The sequence below is a fragment of the Podarcis bocagei genome (assembly GCF_964188305.1).
Source record: "Podarcis bocagei genome assembly, chromosome: 17".
NCBI classification, from domain to species: Eukaryota; Metazoa; Chordata; class Lepidosauria; order Squamata; family Lacertidae; genus Podarcis; species Podarcis bocagei.
Genome location: NC_138143.1, coordinates 1131599 through 1148687, shown reverse-complemented (window position 1 = coordinate 1148687; position 17089 = coordinate 1131599). Strand labels below are relative to the sequence as shown.

General features: G+C 50.5%; 1 protein-coding gene across 5 annotated transcripts in view; it reads right to left on the bottom strand.

The window, feature by feature from the left end:
• Positions 1-501: 501 nt before the first annotated feature.
• Positions 502-17089, bottom strand: part of LOC308577322 (caM kinase-like vesicle-associated protein) — a 52439-nt gene continuing 35851 nt past the window's right edge. For 4 of the 5 annotated variants that reach the window (XM_081177420.1, XM_081177421.1, XM_081177422.1 and 1 more), the window contains 8 exons: positions 14967-15041; positions 14066-14204; positions 13752-13872; positions 13292-13367; positions 12661-12797; positions 11682-11760; positions 2583-2670; positions 502-1706 (listed from right to left, as the gene is read on the bottom strand). In XM_081177420.1, coding sequence (XP_081033546.1) covers positions 1503-1706; positions 2583-2670; positions 11682-11760; positions 12661-12797; positions 13292-13367; positions 13752-13872; positions 14066-14204; positions 14967-15041 — 919 coding nt within the window. In that variant the 3' untranslated portion in view covers positions 502-1502. Of the gene's footprint in view, positions 1707-2582; positions 2671-11681; positions 11761-12660; positions 12798-13291; positions 13368-13751; positions 13873-14065; positions 14205-14966; positions 15042-15128; positions 15297-17089 lie in introns of those variants that run through there. The other variant, XM_081177423.1, reaches the window with a different exon arrangement.

Sequence of the window (17089 nt, the reverse complement as noted above, 5' to 3'; positions counted from 1 at the left end):
GGGGAATTGCACACTTGCTTCCAGGACAGCATGTGCCTAGGCTGGCTTGAGCTCAAAAACATCACATTTTTAATTTTTTAAGAATCTATGAATAGAAAGGCCAATGTCATTCTAGATTATTCCTTTGGTTTGATCTAGGGAGGTACTTAAGACTCTCTGCCTGAAGCCTTGGGAGAGCCATTCCCAGTCACTAGAAATACTGAGCTAAGATGGACGAACAGGCCGTTTTAGTATAAGGAAGCCTCCCTCTGTGCTTGCTTTTCTCACATTTGGCTTGCTTCAGCCCCAGAAGACTCCTCTGCTGTTTAAAGAAATAAGATGGCAGCATTATCGCAGGACTACAGATTACATAATCAAGCCAACAGAAAGCAGGGAACTGTATTTACTACATACAGATGGGGGGGGGGGTTAGAATTCAAAATAGGCCCTTCTCCCCCACCTTGTTTAAGGATTCCAGTACCAATTACCTCAATAATAACACTCACCATCAACAAAAAGAGATCATCAATAACCAGAGACACTGTTTATTTTTTATTTCCCAGAGCTGCCCCAGGAGAGGGGAAAGACAGCACCAGGGGAGGGGCAGCTGGGAGGTTTCTGTATTAAAATAGCATCTTCATAAAACATGCAGCTGGCTTAGACATGCACCTCTCTTGCCCCTCCTTGCACAGTCCGGTTGAGGTTGGGGATCCAAACCAGGAGGGCAGTCATCTGTAACAAGTTTCCCACCTGGCTGCTGTTGCTGCCCCTGCTCAAAGTGAAATGCAGGACTGGGCAAATAGAACAGGGAAAGGCTGGGAAACGGATCCTTTCTCCATGGAATGGATTCTTCTCCAACACTTGCTTCACTAGCCTGAAACTGCTTCCCATTCCATTATTGGCTGATGTTTGCAAATGCTTGGCATATCCCAAGGCCCCCGCAAATAGGAGGTCAAGGTTTCCCCTTCTTGGCTCATACTTCCAGCTTCTTTGTGGAGGAAGGGAACTCCTCTGAAGCCATTGTGACATCGCAAAGGCAAGGATGCAGATGTGTGGGATGTGGATCCGTGAGGCCTGGGAGAGACAGTCACTCTGCAAGACATTCCGCATTTGCGCTGGGGTGGTGGATGCAGTATGGCAAGGGGCACAGCTGGCACCCACTACTGGGGAAGGCCTAGGAAGAAGTCTCCCCCCCTTCTGCTCAGACAGGTGCATTTTCCAGGGAGCTGGGAGTGGGGTAGCTGACCACCACCCTGTCCTACCATATTTCTTATGCTCAGTCCTCCCTTCCCATACACATCTCTGTGGGGTCGGGTCCATCTCTCCTTTTGGTTGCCTGTCTGTCCAAACCAAATAGCTCTTGCTCCTGACCAATGGCAGGGGTGGGGGGAGGGAATAACACTGCTAAGGGTCTCCCTAGTTCCTTGCCCCATAACTACCCTAACTACTGTCCCACAGACCCCACCCACCCCTTCCAAGAGCAGAGAAGGCATCAGAATATGGGATCAGGGAAGCAGGGGCCATTATTCCTCCGCCTCCGTGACTTCCTCTATCTTGCTCTGCTGCTCCTGCGGTGTGCATGGAGTCTCCAAACGTTTGGCCAGCCTGGGTGCCTCAATGGTGACCTCATGAGCAACGCTCATGGAGGAACGCGGAGTCACAGGCAGACGGCCACCGGCATCGGGAGCCCGGAGACGTTGCATGAATGTAGTAACACGAATGGCTTTCTGCAAAAAGAAGGGCAATGTCAAATAATGGCCCCCAGCCCCCCAATTTTTCCTGAGTCTCCTGGTGACATGGGGTACGACAGGCAGAGACATTCATAGCCTAGGCTGCCAAAACTGGTAAGCAGGACAGAGCACAGCGCCATCTCTGACCTGCTTGCAATGGTTTCAGGGAAGCTGTCTACAGATTTCCTGGAACCATTGGCTTTGAAAGACACATCACGTCACATCGAATTGGGTTGCTGATGCATAGGGATAGACTGAAGAGCCTCAGACTCAGCTAGCTCATCCTCCTCCGTTCACCCTGAGCTTGAGGCCAGAGCCACAATGGAAAGGTTGTTCCCATAGGCCTGGCCAGCACTTCATGTCAACTTAGTCTGTGCCCCAGAACACTTCCTGGTTCCCTAGACTCCCCTGCAGTGTATCTGCTTCCTACAACATCATAATTCTTATTACTGCCTAGATCAGAGGTCTTCAGCCTGTGGGTCAGAACCCACCGGTGGGTCATGAGGCAGCACCAAGTGGGTCACAGCAAAATTGTTGCTGCCCAGTTGGATTCCAGCTAAGACTGACTGGACCACATGCAGTGTGGTCAGGACACATTCTTCACATGGGACACTAATCTTGTTGATTTCCACAAGTGCTGTAATATTTCAGGAGAAAGGCATGAGCTGTTTTTTAATAAGATACATATTTTTGACCGATCCCATGCCCTTCTTCCTCCAACTCTGCCTCTGGTGAGGGAGCTGCATTTGGAGCCAGGGGACTCTGATCAAAATTGCTGGATTTCAATAGCCTCTCAGCCTTTTGGCTAAGATAAAGTGGCTGACCACTGCTCTCTTCCCCACAGCGCCACCATGTGACATCTGACTCACTTACCCTCCATTTGGCCTTGGCAAAGTTCTTTTCAATCTGGGCGCAGACCCCTTCCTTGAGGTTCTTTTCAGAGGCAATGTTTCCAGATATCCTGAGAGGTAAAGGAGGTAGAATTGCAGGTGAGAGAGTGTAGGCTTTCAATAATACAGGGACAATTCAGTGTTTTTACCATCTGGTTTTCCTAGTGTTCTTAGACAAGAACCAGAAATAAGGAAAAGGCTCTGGGGACACCTGCAAGTTGGCACGGTTGTGGGAGGCATATTTAGTTAGTATCCTGCCTCTCTACCAAATGGAATACTGTAGTAAAAAAAACAGTCAGTGAACACTGGCTGAACTGGGGCAAGGCCTAGATGCTGAGGAGCCTGCACCTGTGCCAGATCCTCAGGGGCAGGCACCAGGTGAGACCATTCTGGCCCCAGAGGTGCTGGAGGACTCAGTGGCTACAGGTGAGCCTCCCCCGGGGCCCAGTAACCCTTCGGCCTCTCCTGAACTGCAGAGGCTTAGGGCAGAGAGGCGAAGGGAACTGGTCTCTCCCAGGAGGAGTGCTCGCCTTAAGGCCAGGAGAGGCGGGGCTCCTGGGGGCCGGGGCCGCCCCCGGCCTTAGAAGAAGATAAAGGTCAGGCAGCCCGGTCCCAGGTTGCGGGAGCAACGTCGTTGTGGAGTACCTGCTTTACCCAGACCTAGATCTGCACTCCCAGTGTGCCTGTTCCTCGCCCGGCTTCCTGCTCCTGACTCTCCGGTGTTCCTGTTCCTCGCCTGGCTTCCTGCTGCTGCCCTACCAGCGTTCCTGCTCCCCCGCCCGGCTCCCTGTTTCGGACCTCGCGTCTCATCTAGTGATCGTCTACCCTGCTAGTGACTCTGGACTGAACTTCGGCTACGGTATTAGTACCTTTCCCCCCGGGACCAGCACAGTTTGCTCCCGCCACACCCGCACTCCCTCTTTGTTGGGGTGCGTTCGGGAAGAGTCAGAGGCCATGGCCGACCAAGCGGCTAGACTGTTGGCAATAGCCCAGGAGAACCAGGCCTTGACGCACACCGTGCAGCAGCTCAGTAACGCGGTTACGGCACTTCAGCAGCGGTTGGACGCCCTACCGGCTCCTGGGGCCGACGCCCCGGCTCCTGGCAAGTACCCAGTTGCCTTGCCTGAGAAATTTGATGGGGCCCCGGCCAACTTTCCCATGTTTCTTGCCCAGGCCAAGCTGTACATTCAGGGGCGCGCCCGGAACTTCCCTGACGACCACACCAAGGTGCACTTTTTGATTAGTTTGTTAAAAGACCAGGCGGCCAAGTGGGCGTTGCCGCTGCTCAGGCAGGACTCCCCTTTGCTGGCGGACTATGTGGGGTTTTGCAATCTGTTGGAGGCCGCGTTCTGCAACCCCCAGAAGGGGAGTCAAGCCAACCGGGCGATTCGGCGGTTGAAACAGGGCAAGTCCACGGTGGCCGCATACACCACGGAATTCCGGCTGCTGGCACAGGACTTGACCTGGAATGACTCTGCTCTTCGGGACCAGTATCTCGAGGGGCTTTCAGACGAGATACTGGACTAGCTGGCCACTATGGAACGTCCCACCACGCTAGACACCCTCATTCAACGGAGTCTACAGATAGACGATCGGCTAGAGGACCGTCGTCAGGCTCGGGGCTGCCGGCACTTCCAGTTCTCAGCACCAGTTTCTACCAGCAGCCCCACAGGCACAGCTAAGTCATTGGAGGAACCTATGCAGCTTGGGGCAGTGCGGCCACGCCTCTCCCCCGCAGAGAAGTCGCGGCGTCGGGAGGGGAATCTATGTCTCTATTGTGGCAGAAGCGGACACTATGCCCGGTCCTGTCCTGAGAAACACCAGCCACAGGGAAACCGCCAACCCCAGTAGCTGATGGCCCTGGCTACCTGGGGTCCCAAACCGCACAGAATGGGGCCGCACCAATTGAACTACAACACCTTATGGTTCCGGTACGTCTATACCCTCCAGGTGGGCCCTGGATCCTTACCCATGCTCTAGTGGATTCGGGGGCAACCCGCTCTTATATGGACGCTGCTTTTGCTGCCCATCATCGGGTGCCACTTCAGAACAAGCCAGAACCGGTACAGGTGGAGGCAATCGACGGACGGCTCCTACGCTCGGGAGCCGTTACTCAGGAGACCCAGCCCCTGGTCCTGTGTCTCCAGCAGCACCGTGAGATGCGAACTTTGGATATTGCCTCCATGCCCCGGTTCCCCCTGGTGCTTGGGATGGACTGGCTAGAGGCTCACAATGTGCAGATTGACTGGGTCAAACGGACTGTACACTTCCCAGACCCAAGTTCTCCTGCTGAGACTGAGATGCTAGCAGCTGTGCCCACTGAGGAGGCTGCTGCAACGCTCCCCGCTGAGTACCGGGACTATCACGACGTGTTCGAGGAACGGGGGGCAGACCAGCTGCCGCCGCATCGGTCCTTTAACTGCGGCATAGACCTTCAGCCCGGAGCGCCCCTACCGGTGAGTCGCTTGTACTCATTAACAGAGCCAGAGCGCGAGGCTTTGCAGGACTTCTTGCGCAAGAACCTGGAGCGTGGGTTCATTAGGCCTTCTACCTCGCCCACTGCTGCGCCAGTGCTCTTTGTTAAAAAGAAATGTGGGGAGCTCCGCCTTTGCCATGATTACCGGGCCCTGAATAAAATTACCATCCCAGACCGGTACCCCTTGCCCCTTATTTCGGAGTTACTGGAGCGGGTGCAAGGGGCGCAGGTGTTCACCAAGCTAGACCTCTGGGGTGCCTACAATTTGATTCGGATCCGAGCCGGGGATGAGTGGAAGACAGCATTCGGGACCCGGTACAGGCAGTTCGAATGCCTGGTTATGCCCTTCGGTTTGTGCAACGCGCCTGCTGTGTTCCAACGGTACATCAACCACGTGTTCCAGGACTTGCTAGACAAGTACGTGTTGGTGTACTTGGATGACATTCTAGTTTACTCCCGTGACCCGGCACACCACGAGGGTCATGTCCGGACCGTGCTGCAGTGCCTGCGCGAGCACCGTCTGTATGCAAAGCTCAGCAAGTGCGAGTTCCATCAGCGGTCAGTGGACTTCCTGGGTCACCGACTCTCACCAGGTGGGGTGCAGATGGATCCTGGGAAGGTGGCAGCGGTTTGGGAATGGGCGGCACCTTGGAACCGCAAGGACCTACAGCGTTTCCTGGGGTTCGCCAACTATTACCGGACCTTCATTGCGGATTATGCTCATCGCACCACCCCGTTGACCCGGCTACTGCGCCCCAAGACGCCGTTTTCCTGGGACAAAGAGGCAGAGGAGGCATTTCAAGGGTTGAAGGCCTGTTTCCAGAGAGCGCCAATCTTGCAACATCCGGATCCTTCTCGACCCTTTGTGGTAGAGACTGACGCCTCCAGTACGGCTTTCAGTGCCGTCTTGTCTCAGCAGTGCGGACCGGAAGCGCCACTCTTACCCTGCGCCTACTATTCCCGCCAGCTCCTCCCAGCGGAGCGTAACTATACCGTGTGGGAGCGGGAACTACTAGCCATCAAGGTGGCCTTTGAGGTTTGGCGCCACCATCTTGAGGGGGCACGACACCCGGTGGAGGTGAGAACCGACCACCGGAACCTGGAGTACCTCCAGACCACCCGCAAGCTGAACCAAAGGCAGATCCGGTGGGCGTTGTTCTTTTCCCGGTTCCAGTTCCGGATCCGCTACATCCCTAGCTCCCAAAACCAGAAGGCGGATGCCCTGTCCCGGAAACCTGAAGACAACGCAGACACGGTACAGCAAGCAGTACCCACCACGATCCTACCACCAGCTGCATTCCTGGCCACCCAGGAGGTTGAGCCACTGCAGGCTCGGGTGCGGGAACAGCTGCGGGTCGACGCTTGGGCCCAGGAACGACTCCGGGAACTGGCCGAAGGGTCATGCCCTCAGTATCCAGGGCTGGTCTTGCATCAGGGTCTTCTGCTGCACCACGGGCGCCTGTACATCCCACCAGGGCCGCTGCGGGCTGAGGTTCTCCGGATGACCCATGATGCTCCAGCAGCGGGACACTTTGGGCGGTATCGGACCACCCATCTGGTAAGCCGTGAGTTTTGGTGGCCCCGTCTGAAGGCTGACGTGGCTCGCTACGTCGCTGGTTGTGATGTCTGCAGGCGGGCCAAGGGGCCTACCGGGCGACCCCCCGGCCTTCTGCAGCCGTTGCCGGTTCCACCACGTCCTTGGCACACAGTTTCTCTGGACTTTGTAGTGGAGCTACCCCCGTCTCGGGGCTACACCTGCCTTCTAGTTTTCTCTGTCCATTTCACGAAGATGGTGCACTGTGCCCCCTGCCCATCCGTACCCTCAGCTAAGGAAACCGCTCAGCTGTACCTTCAGCATGTCTTCCGCCTGCATGGCCTACCTGAGCGTGTGGTGTCCGACCGTGGCGTTCAGTTCACGTCCCGGTTTTGGCGTTCTTTGCACCAGGCCCTCGGAACAGAGGTCTGTCTCTCATCTGCTTACCACCCACAGACTGATGGCCAGACGGAATGGGCGAACGCGGTGCTGGAGCAGTACCTCCGGTGTTACTGCAGCTACCAGCAGGATGACTGGGTCGACCACCTAGCCTTGGCGGAGTTCGCTTATAACAATGCGGTGAATGCGTCCACCCAGCAGACCCCGTTCCAGGCCAGCTACGGTTTTCATCCACGGTTGTTTCAGGATGTGCTGCCGGCATCTGCGGTCCCTGCGGTGACAGAGTGGCTTCAGGAGCTCCAGTCCCAGCAACAGCTGTTGATGGAGCAGCTGCGCCAGGCCAAGGAGGCGTACAAGGTCCAGGCCGACCGCCACCGCCAGGTGGGGCCAGAACTCCACGTCGGTGACCTGGTATGGCTCTCCACTCGCCACCTCCACCCTTCTCGACCTTCGCGGAAGCTGGACGCCTGTTTCACCGGCCCGTTCCCCATCGTGCACCAGGTCTCGCCGGTGGCATTCCGTCTCCGGTTGCCAGCAACCCTGAAGGTTCACCCGGTATTCCACAGGTCCCTTCTGAGTCCGGTGGCCCCACCTGACGAGTTCCACCCGAACCGTCCCCGACCACAGCCAGTTTTGGTTCAGGGAGAGCCTGAGTACGAGGTGGAACGCATTCTGGACTCCCGATACCGCAGGGGAAAGCTGCAGTATCTCATAGACTGGAAGGGGTATGGGCCGGAGGACTGTTCCTGGGAACCAGCGGCCAACGTCCACGCGCCTGCCTGCCTCCGAGAGTTTCATGCGGCGTACCCCAACAAGCCGGGTCCGGACCCTCAATTGAGGGGGGGGCTGGGAGGGGGATGGTGTGATGGCCTGGGATTCCGAGTCTGAGAGTGAACCGGAGGAATCCCAGCCGGCACAGGAGTCCCCGCCTCCAGGGCCGGCTGAACTGGGGCAAGGCCTAGATGCTGAGGAGCCTGCACCTGTGCCAGATCCTCAGGGGCAGGCACCAGGTGAGACCATTCTGGCCCCAGAGGTGCTGGAGGACTCAGTGGCTACAGGTGAGCCTCCCCCGGGGCCCAGTAACCCTTCGGCCTCTCCTGAACTGCAGAGGCTTAGGGCAGAGAGGCGAAGGGAACTGGTCTCTCCCAGGAGGAGTGCTCGCCTTAAGGCCAGGAGAGGCGGGGCTCCTGGGGGCCGGGGCCGCCCCCGGCCTTAGAAGAAGATAAAGGTCAGGCAGCCCGGTCCCAGGTTGCGGGAGCAACGTCGTTGTGGAGTACCTGCTTTACCCAGACCTAGATCTGCACTCCCAGTGTGCCTGTTCCTTGCCCGGCTTCCTGCTCCTGACTCTCCGGTGTTCCTGTTCCTCGCCTGGCTTCCTGCTGCTTCCCTACCAGCGTTCCTGCTCCCCCGCCCGGCTCCCTGTTTCGGACCTCGCGTCTCATCTAGTGATCGTCTACCCTGCTAGTGACTCTGGACTGAACTTCAGCTACGGTATTAGTACCTTCCCCCCACCCCCCGGGACCAGCACACTTATGGTGCCCCAGAGAGAGGCTGGATGTGGGATGAAATATTCCCTCTAGATGGACTGATTGAAAGTCCTTTGGCAGGAAACCAGATTCATACCCATTGCACAAGTCTGTCACCTCCAGAGAGTGGTCTGTACTTGGGTATGTTCTTTGAGATCAGAATATAACTGCAGTGACAAGGAGCATAAGTACACCCTGATAGGTCTCGAAATAGTGGACACTTGTCCAGGCTGTACAATGGGCATGTCAGGCTGAGCTTGAATGATACAACACAGTGGGTTGCTCTCTTAGAAGAAGCAATATATTACAAAAAAATTGAGGACATCCTGTCTGATCCATTAAAAAATATCATGAACAACATCTTAAAAGATGGAATCATGCTGCACTCTTGGAAAGACAGCCTTATTGCATGAATTCCAAAACAGGGAACGGACCATCTACTTATTAACAACTATAGGCCTATCGCACTTCTAAATAACGATTATAAATTATATGCAAATATTCTAGCTGAAAGATCCAAAAAAGTCTTCCAGATGATTATACACAATGACCAAGCTGGCTTTCTGCCCGGGAGACACATTCATAGCAACACTAGAAACATCATAAACTTATTAGAGTATTTAGATTTAAGAATAGAAAAGAAGGCAGTCTTAATGGCTGTAGATGCTGAAAAAGCTTTTGACAGGGTCTCCTGGAAATTTATGAAAGGTCTATTATATCATATGGATTTTAGTATACAGTATATAAAAGGGAATGAAGCAATATATTCAAAACGAAAAGCTAAAATAATAAATGGAAATATATCACAGGAGTGTGAAATCAGTAAAGGGGTCAGTCAAGGCTGCCCACTATCCCCCTTAATCTTCATATTAACACTGGAAGTTTTATGTAAACGAATTAGGGAGGAAAAAGAAATAAAAGGGATTATGCGGGGAAATAGAAGTTACAGAATGGGCATTTGCTGACAATTTAATTATAACTACGGAGCAACCAAAACAGATAACAAAGGCGTTCGAAATAATACATGGCTACGGTAAAGTTGCGGGGTTTAAACTGAATCTAAACAAGACAAAACTATTAGTTAAAAATCTGTCGCCAGATGAAAAAGCAGAATTAGAAAAAATAATACAAATTAAAGAGTACCAAAGCTACTCTTTCTATTCCAAATGATTCCAATTAAAGGAAAGACCAGCAGTATCGACAAGTGGCAAAAAGAAATTTCTAAATTTTTGTGGAAGGGTAAAAGACCAAGAGTTAAGCATAAGATATTAATAGATACTATAGAAAGAGGTGGCTACGGGTTAACGGACTTGAAGCTATATTATGAAGCCTCATGTCTTTTCTGGTTGAAAGATTGGTGTACATTAAAAAATTGGGATATTTTACATCTAGAAGGCCATGATACCTGCTTTGGGTGGCATGGCTATCTTAATTACAGGAAGATAAAGGCGCATAGGAGTTTCTCAAACCATACAATACGAAATGCTATATATATGGTATGGGAAAAATACAAAAGATATTTGGAACAGAAAACCCCAAGATGGAACTCTCCACTAGAAGCAATCACTGTTAAAAAAAATTAATAACATCAAAGAGAACTGGATAACGTATAACACAATATTCAGGGAGGAAGAGGGTCAACTATTATTGATAAGTTATGAGAAAATAAAAGATCACTTTTCTAGTTGGCTAGAATACTTCCAGGTGAATGAAGTGTTCAGACAGGACAAGCAGATAGGTTTTGAAAAGGAGCCTTCAAGATTTGAAAGAGAACTACTGAATAGTAAAACCAAAATAAATAAATAACAAACAAAATATTGTTGTATGTAATTTTTATTTCTCGGTTGTATTTTGTGGTGGTATGGTTGTGTTTTTGTGATATAAATCATTCAATAAAAATTATTAAAAATAAATAAATAGAAGAAGCATTCCCAAACATGGGAATGCCTCACGTGCGGAATAATCCCAGGCATGCCTACTCAGAAGTAAGTCCTGTTCATTTCAGTGGGGCTTACTCCAAAGTATGTGTGTCTTGGACTGCAGTACTAAGACAGTGTTGTTTGACTATGGCCCTATTATTATTATTATTATTATTATTATTATTATTATTATTATTATTTTATTTGTTATTAGTAACATTTGTTAGTCCCACTTTGATCTTCTCTTCCTAGAACAGGAACACACACAGAGTGGCTAGTTCACCACCATGTGCAAACCAACACTTGCAGTTTGTTTCTCTCTCAAAAACACCACCAGGAGTGGAAGAAGAAGAAGAAGAGAAGAGTTTGGATTTGATATCCCGCTTTATCGCTACCCGAAGGAGTCTCAAAGCAACTAACATTCTCCTTTCCCTTCCTCCCCCACAACAAACACTCTGTGAAGTAAGTGGGGCTGAGGGACTTCAGAGAAGTGGGACTGGCCCAAGGTCACCCAGCAGCTGCATGTGGAGGAGCAGGGAAGCGAATCCGGTTCACCAGATTATGAGTCTACCGTTCTTAACCACTACACCACACTGCTCTCTATGATTTTTCTTGGCTTCCTGCTTGCCAGGGCAAGCCCAAGTCATTTGGCTACCTCAAATGGACAAAGTAGCACCCTTCTCCTATTCCATGTTCAGAGGTCAGCTAGTCTTACTTCAATGCTAGTATTGGGATAATATGCCCCGCCATACCTGCAGGAAGAAGGGTAGTTATGAGGGTGCAGGGTAGGCCTCCTGGCACACTCAGTTCACAAAAGAAGGGTATGTCCAGGGGGCTCAGGGGGAAGAGCTGCAGGGCTGTTCCCATTGCTCTTCAGAATCTGCTGTCTGAAGCCATTGCCTCAATCTTCCTAATGGTAGAACTGGCCCTGTGGTTCATAGTTTGTTCAGCAGAAACAGCTTATGGGTGCTGGTTCTCACATAGTACTAAGCCAGTCACTCCAGTTTGTTAATGAAAGGCAGGAGGAAAATACGAATGGAGAAGAAATGGGGCAGATTATAGGCATGTTTTCCACACACATTCACACACGTCCTGCTAGTATTGATAGAATTTAGTTTCATTCATAGTCATCTAATAAATGCTGCAATATGTAATAAGCAACCAATTTCCCCCCGTGCACATGTATGTTGAGGGCCCAGGGAGGGCCTCATGAATGGTGAATTCTCACCAGATATGTCCCAGTGCCTCCTGGGCAGTGATTCGTTGGTCTTGGTCAACTTCCATAAGCTGTGACACCAACTTTTTGGCTGCATGGGAGAAAGGAAAAGGGTGGTTGGTGGGAAACATTAAAGAAAGTGAACAATCGTCGTCTCTGTCCCCCGTCCCCCCCGTGACCCAGAGCAAGGTTGGAATACATGCTCCGTGGTAGAATGGACTTTACCATTTCAAGTAACAAGAGGAGCATACATTTTGAATTCCTTATGTAGTTTTGGGGGGTGGAAAGAAGACCACCACAGTGAGGAGTGTGTGAGATACCCAGCCTCATATAACCAACATGCTAAACTCTAATTAATGCATGAAGGGGTTAAAACCATAGAGTAAGCTGTCCTGCCAGGCTTATATTAGTCTTGCACGTTTTGTGATTGAAAATCCGCCGAGGCTCTCTTGCCAAAGAGTACAGTCGTACCTCGGCTCCCGAACGCCTTGGGAGTCGAACGTTTCGGCTTCCGAACAATCGAAAACTGGGAGGGTTCCAGTTTTTGAATGTTCTTTCGGAAGCCAAAAGTCCAATGGAGCTTCCGCAGCTAATCAGAAGCCGCACTTTGGAAGTTGAACATTTCAGAAGTCGAACGGATTCTGTTCAACTTCCGAGGTATGACTGCACTTGCCCCAAACCCGGATCTTGGCATCCAGGGAATTATCCTTTTATTATAGCATATCTGTTTTCCTTTTAACCAAATCAACCCACACAGAAGATTGCGCTAAAAGATGCTCTCCCCATGTGTGCTTTCTTCATTCATTCATTTAAACAAACAGGCAGAGTTTTATATTAACAACCAATGTCCTTCCCACTTGAAGCCTGAAATCGCCCACTTTCCGTCTTGGGATTCTACTGTCTCATTCATTTGCATGTCTAGACTAGGCTAGAGGAGTCTGGTCAGAATCGAGTCAGTTCCCAGAGTCCTGGCCAGGCCTCCCTCTCTTACCGGCAAGAGAGATGTCATCCCAATAGGGGGAGTCAAAGTCGTAGTCCCCAGCCAGAATTTTGCGGAATATCCGGCGGTTGTGGCTGTTGCTGTTCTCATCATCTGTGTCATCGTAGAACGGGGGGTTCCCAGACAGCCTGTTTTTGGGGGGGGCACGTAATAGGGGTGAATCAAATCATTACAAGGCAACAGAAGACTTGGACCCAAGCAATTCTGAATCAAACACATCATTGAAATAATCATATATTCCACCTCTCAGGGAATAGCCTCGCAAGGCAGCATATAACTAAAGGAGATCCAGTGGGGGTAGAGTTGAGTGGTTAAAAAAATAAATAAGAATATGGAAGCATCCAGTCTCAGGAATCAGCAATAAAAAATGTGGCCAAAGAAAGGCAGACGGGAAGAAATGAGTCTTCAAGGAACATCTGAAGACCTGCCCTGAAGGCCCTGTGCTTTGTGTCTGCCAATCTCAGAGGCCATACCTGTGGGTCAGATGTCTGGCAAACCATGTCTGTCAAGCTTGTTGTGAGACTGCCACTTTGGCCTTTCCTAGGTTCCTTTCTGCCCACCTTTTCCACACACACACACACACACACACACACACACACACACACATGCTGGTGGAACTCACAGAATAAACATGATAACTCCAACAGCCCAGCAGTCAACAGGACGTCCATAGCGTTGCCGAGCAACCACTTCAGGAGCTGTGGGGAGAGACACATATGGGTCAGAAGGGGAAAACATTGAAGAGCTAGTTAAGACAAAACTAGTGGTGTTAGGAGGCAGGTGCCCAGGTGCTGCTTTTCACCTTCCCAGCCCCCCTCCCCGGCCAAGGTGGTGTGCTGTTAGCAGCCGTATGGAAGGCAGAATGCAAAAGGCAATGTCTTCTTTGTCACTGTGTCTCTGTGCCAGAAGGATGGCTCTATCTGTTGAATTTTTGCCTGTGAGGAAAGAAGTGTTGGGCAGCCTACAAAGCTCCTAGTTTCTGTCAATGTGCCATGAAGGCCAGTTGGAGCTGTACAGGGGAGGAGAAATCATGCCTCTTAGTTTTTAATCCAGCTCTGGGAAAGGGAAAGACATATCCATACCCAAATATTCAGGGGTCCCGCATGGTTCTGTGATGGCCCCGTTCTCGAAGCGTGAGAGGTAAAAATCCCGCAGTACCACCTTGGAGCGATTGTTCTGGTTGTAGTACATGAGATTCTCCAGCTGGAGGCGGCAGAGACACAGGTGAACAAAGTTAGCCATCATCTCTCCCCAGCCCTAAAATGGTACAGTGCAGTACAAATGTATTCCGGGTCCCTCTGGGCCCTTTCCTCTTGTTGGAAGAGTGAAAGGCCCATCAGAGGGAGGGAGGTCACTCTGAGCATGTCAGGCCTGGGATCCAGGAATCTTTCCTTACCTTGAGATTGCGATGAACAATGTGCAGGTTATGTAAATAGGCCAGTGCCTCCAGCACCTGCCGGACAACATTGCTGGCATCCTTTTCCGTGTAGTAGCCCTGGTCCAGGATCCAGTCAAAAACATCCCCCCCAGTGGCCCTGCAGGCGACACACAGAATTCAGCGTGAGTTGTGGAATCAACGGAAAGAGGGCAGCACACCCCATTCCCCGCTGGGCACTGCTGGATTCGGAGTAGCCAGACAACAGAATGGATTGCAGAACAGTGGCAGCCCAAGGGATTCCTACGTTGCTCTTCCAAAGACTAGGACCCCGGGAGATCAGAGTTCAAATCCCCACTCAGCCACAACGCTCACTGGGGGACCTTAAGCGAAGCAGCCAGCCTGACCTACTTCACAGGGTTGTTGTGAGGATAAAATGGACAAGGGGTGGACCATGTTTGAGTTCCTTGGAGTCAAGGTGGGATATAAAAGTAGCAGAGATGTGCAAACATTCAGAGGCAAAAGTGGGCAGAGCAGCTAATGCAAATGTTACTTTTGCAAAGTGAGATGGCTTTAAATATGCCCCCTGTATGGCCTCCACTTATCAGAGTTCAAAGACTCAGCCCAACCAAGCAATTCTCAATACCCAGTCAAGCGCACACAAACACCTAGCATGGTTTAATCAGCTTTACACAAATTGAAATGGCACTGGCATTATTTCTGTGATAGTAAGTTGTTTTTAACTGCTTTTAACATTGTACTTTTAATTGTTCTAACCTGCCCCAAGCCCTTCAGGTGGAATGAGGGTGATGATGACGTTCAGGGCAGGTGGAAGGGCTCCTTGCCCTCTCAACCAGCTGCTTCTTGGGCACATTTGTGCCTGACATGTCATAGTACGCCTACACCTCCCAGTGAAACTTACAGTTCCTGGATGATGTAGAATTCCTTTCTCGTCTCAAAGGTGTCAATCAGTTGCAAGATGTTGGGGTGACTCACCCTGGAAGAAAAATGCAGAGATGCATGAGCTCCTGTCCTGCTCCCTCCACGAGTATCCACTCCCCACCCCTCCGAAATGCTTCAGTACCAGCCCAGTCCCCCATCTCCTCTCTCTCCTGATCTGACTCCTTCCACCATTCTTGCTGCCTGTCCCCTGCCAGTTTGGCTTTGTTGTTTGCACCTGAGGGATCATTTGTGCAAAGACCAAGTCAGCAGAAATCCCAGCCAGCCCCCAAGGCCCTAGTCAATAATGCATGCCTGGCCTTTAGACGTCTAAAGAGGCTAAAACCAGCTCTGATGATGTCAGGTTGAGCAGGGAATCAAGTGCACAGCTTTGATGGTGGCAAACAGAGATGCGGGGAGGGTTGGCTGCTTGCAATTTAGGATGGAAACAGGTGAGGGGCTGCCACCTTTCCCTTTTGGCTCTCTCTGCCTTAGTCTTTCTTTCTTTCTTTCTTTCTTTCTTTCTTTCTTTCTTTCTTTCTTTCTTTCTTTCTTTCTTTCTTTCTTTCTTTCTTTTACATCTACCTGCCTTGCAGAAACGGAGACTCGCTTAAAGAGAAATATTAATATTCCTCCTTTCCCCCTAGCAAATGCTAGCACAAAATGAGGGTGAGAGTTATGCGAGTGCTCACATGGGTTGGGCTGTGCAACTACAAAGCAGAAACAGGGATATTTTCCAAATGATTTGGCAGTTAGCACCTCAAGTTAAGGTTGTCTTTAGCAGGCATGAAATCTGTTGCCGTTAGCAGCAAAATTAACGGTAAAAGCTAGGTTTAACAGCATGGGCGTAGCCGGGGGGGCAGGGAGGCAGCTCCCCCCCCCCCCGCATCAAGCAAAACAATAAAAAACTTAACTAACTGAGGTTCTGTCCCCCCAACATGGAGCCTGCCCCCTGGTGCAGTTAAAAGCAGATTAGGCATGATTTTCAAGGCTGGGTGTGTCATGAATAGAAAGTGGCAAGGGCCCTCTTCAACTGCACTCTGTGTTGGTATGGGAAATCACACATCCTCACAGAACTCTGTGTCACATGTAGTTTCATCCACAGCCTGAAGAACTTGGGAACCCCACACAAACCCCGTTTTATTCTGTTTTTAATCTGTTGGGGGCCGCCCAGAGTGTCTGGGGAAACCCAGCCGCATGGCTGGGGTATAAATAATAAAAAATATTGTTGTTGTTGTTGTTGTTATTGTGGTGGTTGTTGTTGTTGTTGTTAACTTTGAATTTTGTGATACATGGGGGGGGGTATAAAAATATTAATGAAACAATCACAGTGCCAGAAACCACTGGGATTATAAATGCCACTTAATGTTTGTTTTGCAGTTCTCAGCAATCTTTCAGCGCTGCAGCATCTACCCTCTGGAACTGCCTGCCAATTGACATTAGACAGTCACCTTCACTTTATTGTTCTTGGTGTCTGCTAAAAGCGTTTTTGTTTAAGCAAGGCTGCCAAGATGTGTAAAGTTGGCATGTATTTTAATATGTAATTTTATTTTAGGCTGTGTGTGTTTGTTTGTTTGTTTGTGTGTGTGTGTGTGTAATTGGTGGCTTTACTTACAATTTGTTAAGTCTTATTTTTAACTTCCGGTTGTTACTGATGATTTTAATGTCATTTTATATCTTCCATAAGCTGCTTAGAGGTTTTTATGATTAGGCAGTATACAAATTCTTTGTTATAAATTTAATAACACAAATAATACAAATGCCCCAGACCACACAGGGGAAGTTCATATTCACCCACTTACCACAGGGAAGGGAGGGGGCTGTGGGGACACTTCTAGGCTGTAACACCGGAGGCGCCCCCCCCCCCCGCGCAGTGGGCTGGAGCCCTACCTGTCCTGCCGCTTGTGGGACAGATTTGACACCCACCTGTCAACCACTTGGCATTACAATGACATAAAGTCACAGGCCTTTTCTAAGCTGTGCTCTTCAGAAGACTTGCTCCAGGATCACAAAGGAGTTTGCACTGAACTTGCTCTTAAAATGGAGCGCCCCCTCCATTTTAGAAGGGCTTTAATACAAACACCTTCCAGAGCCTGGAGCAACATA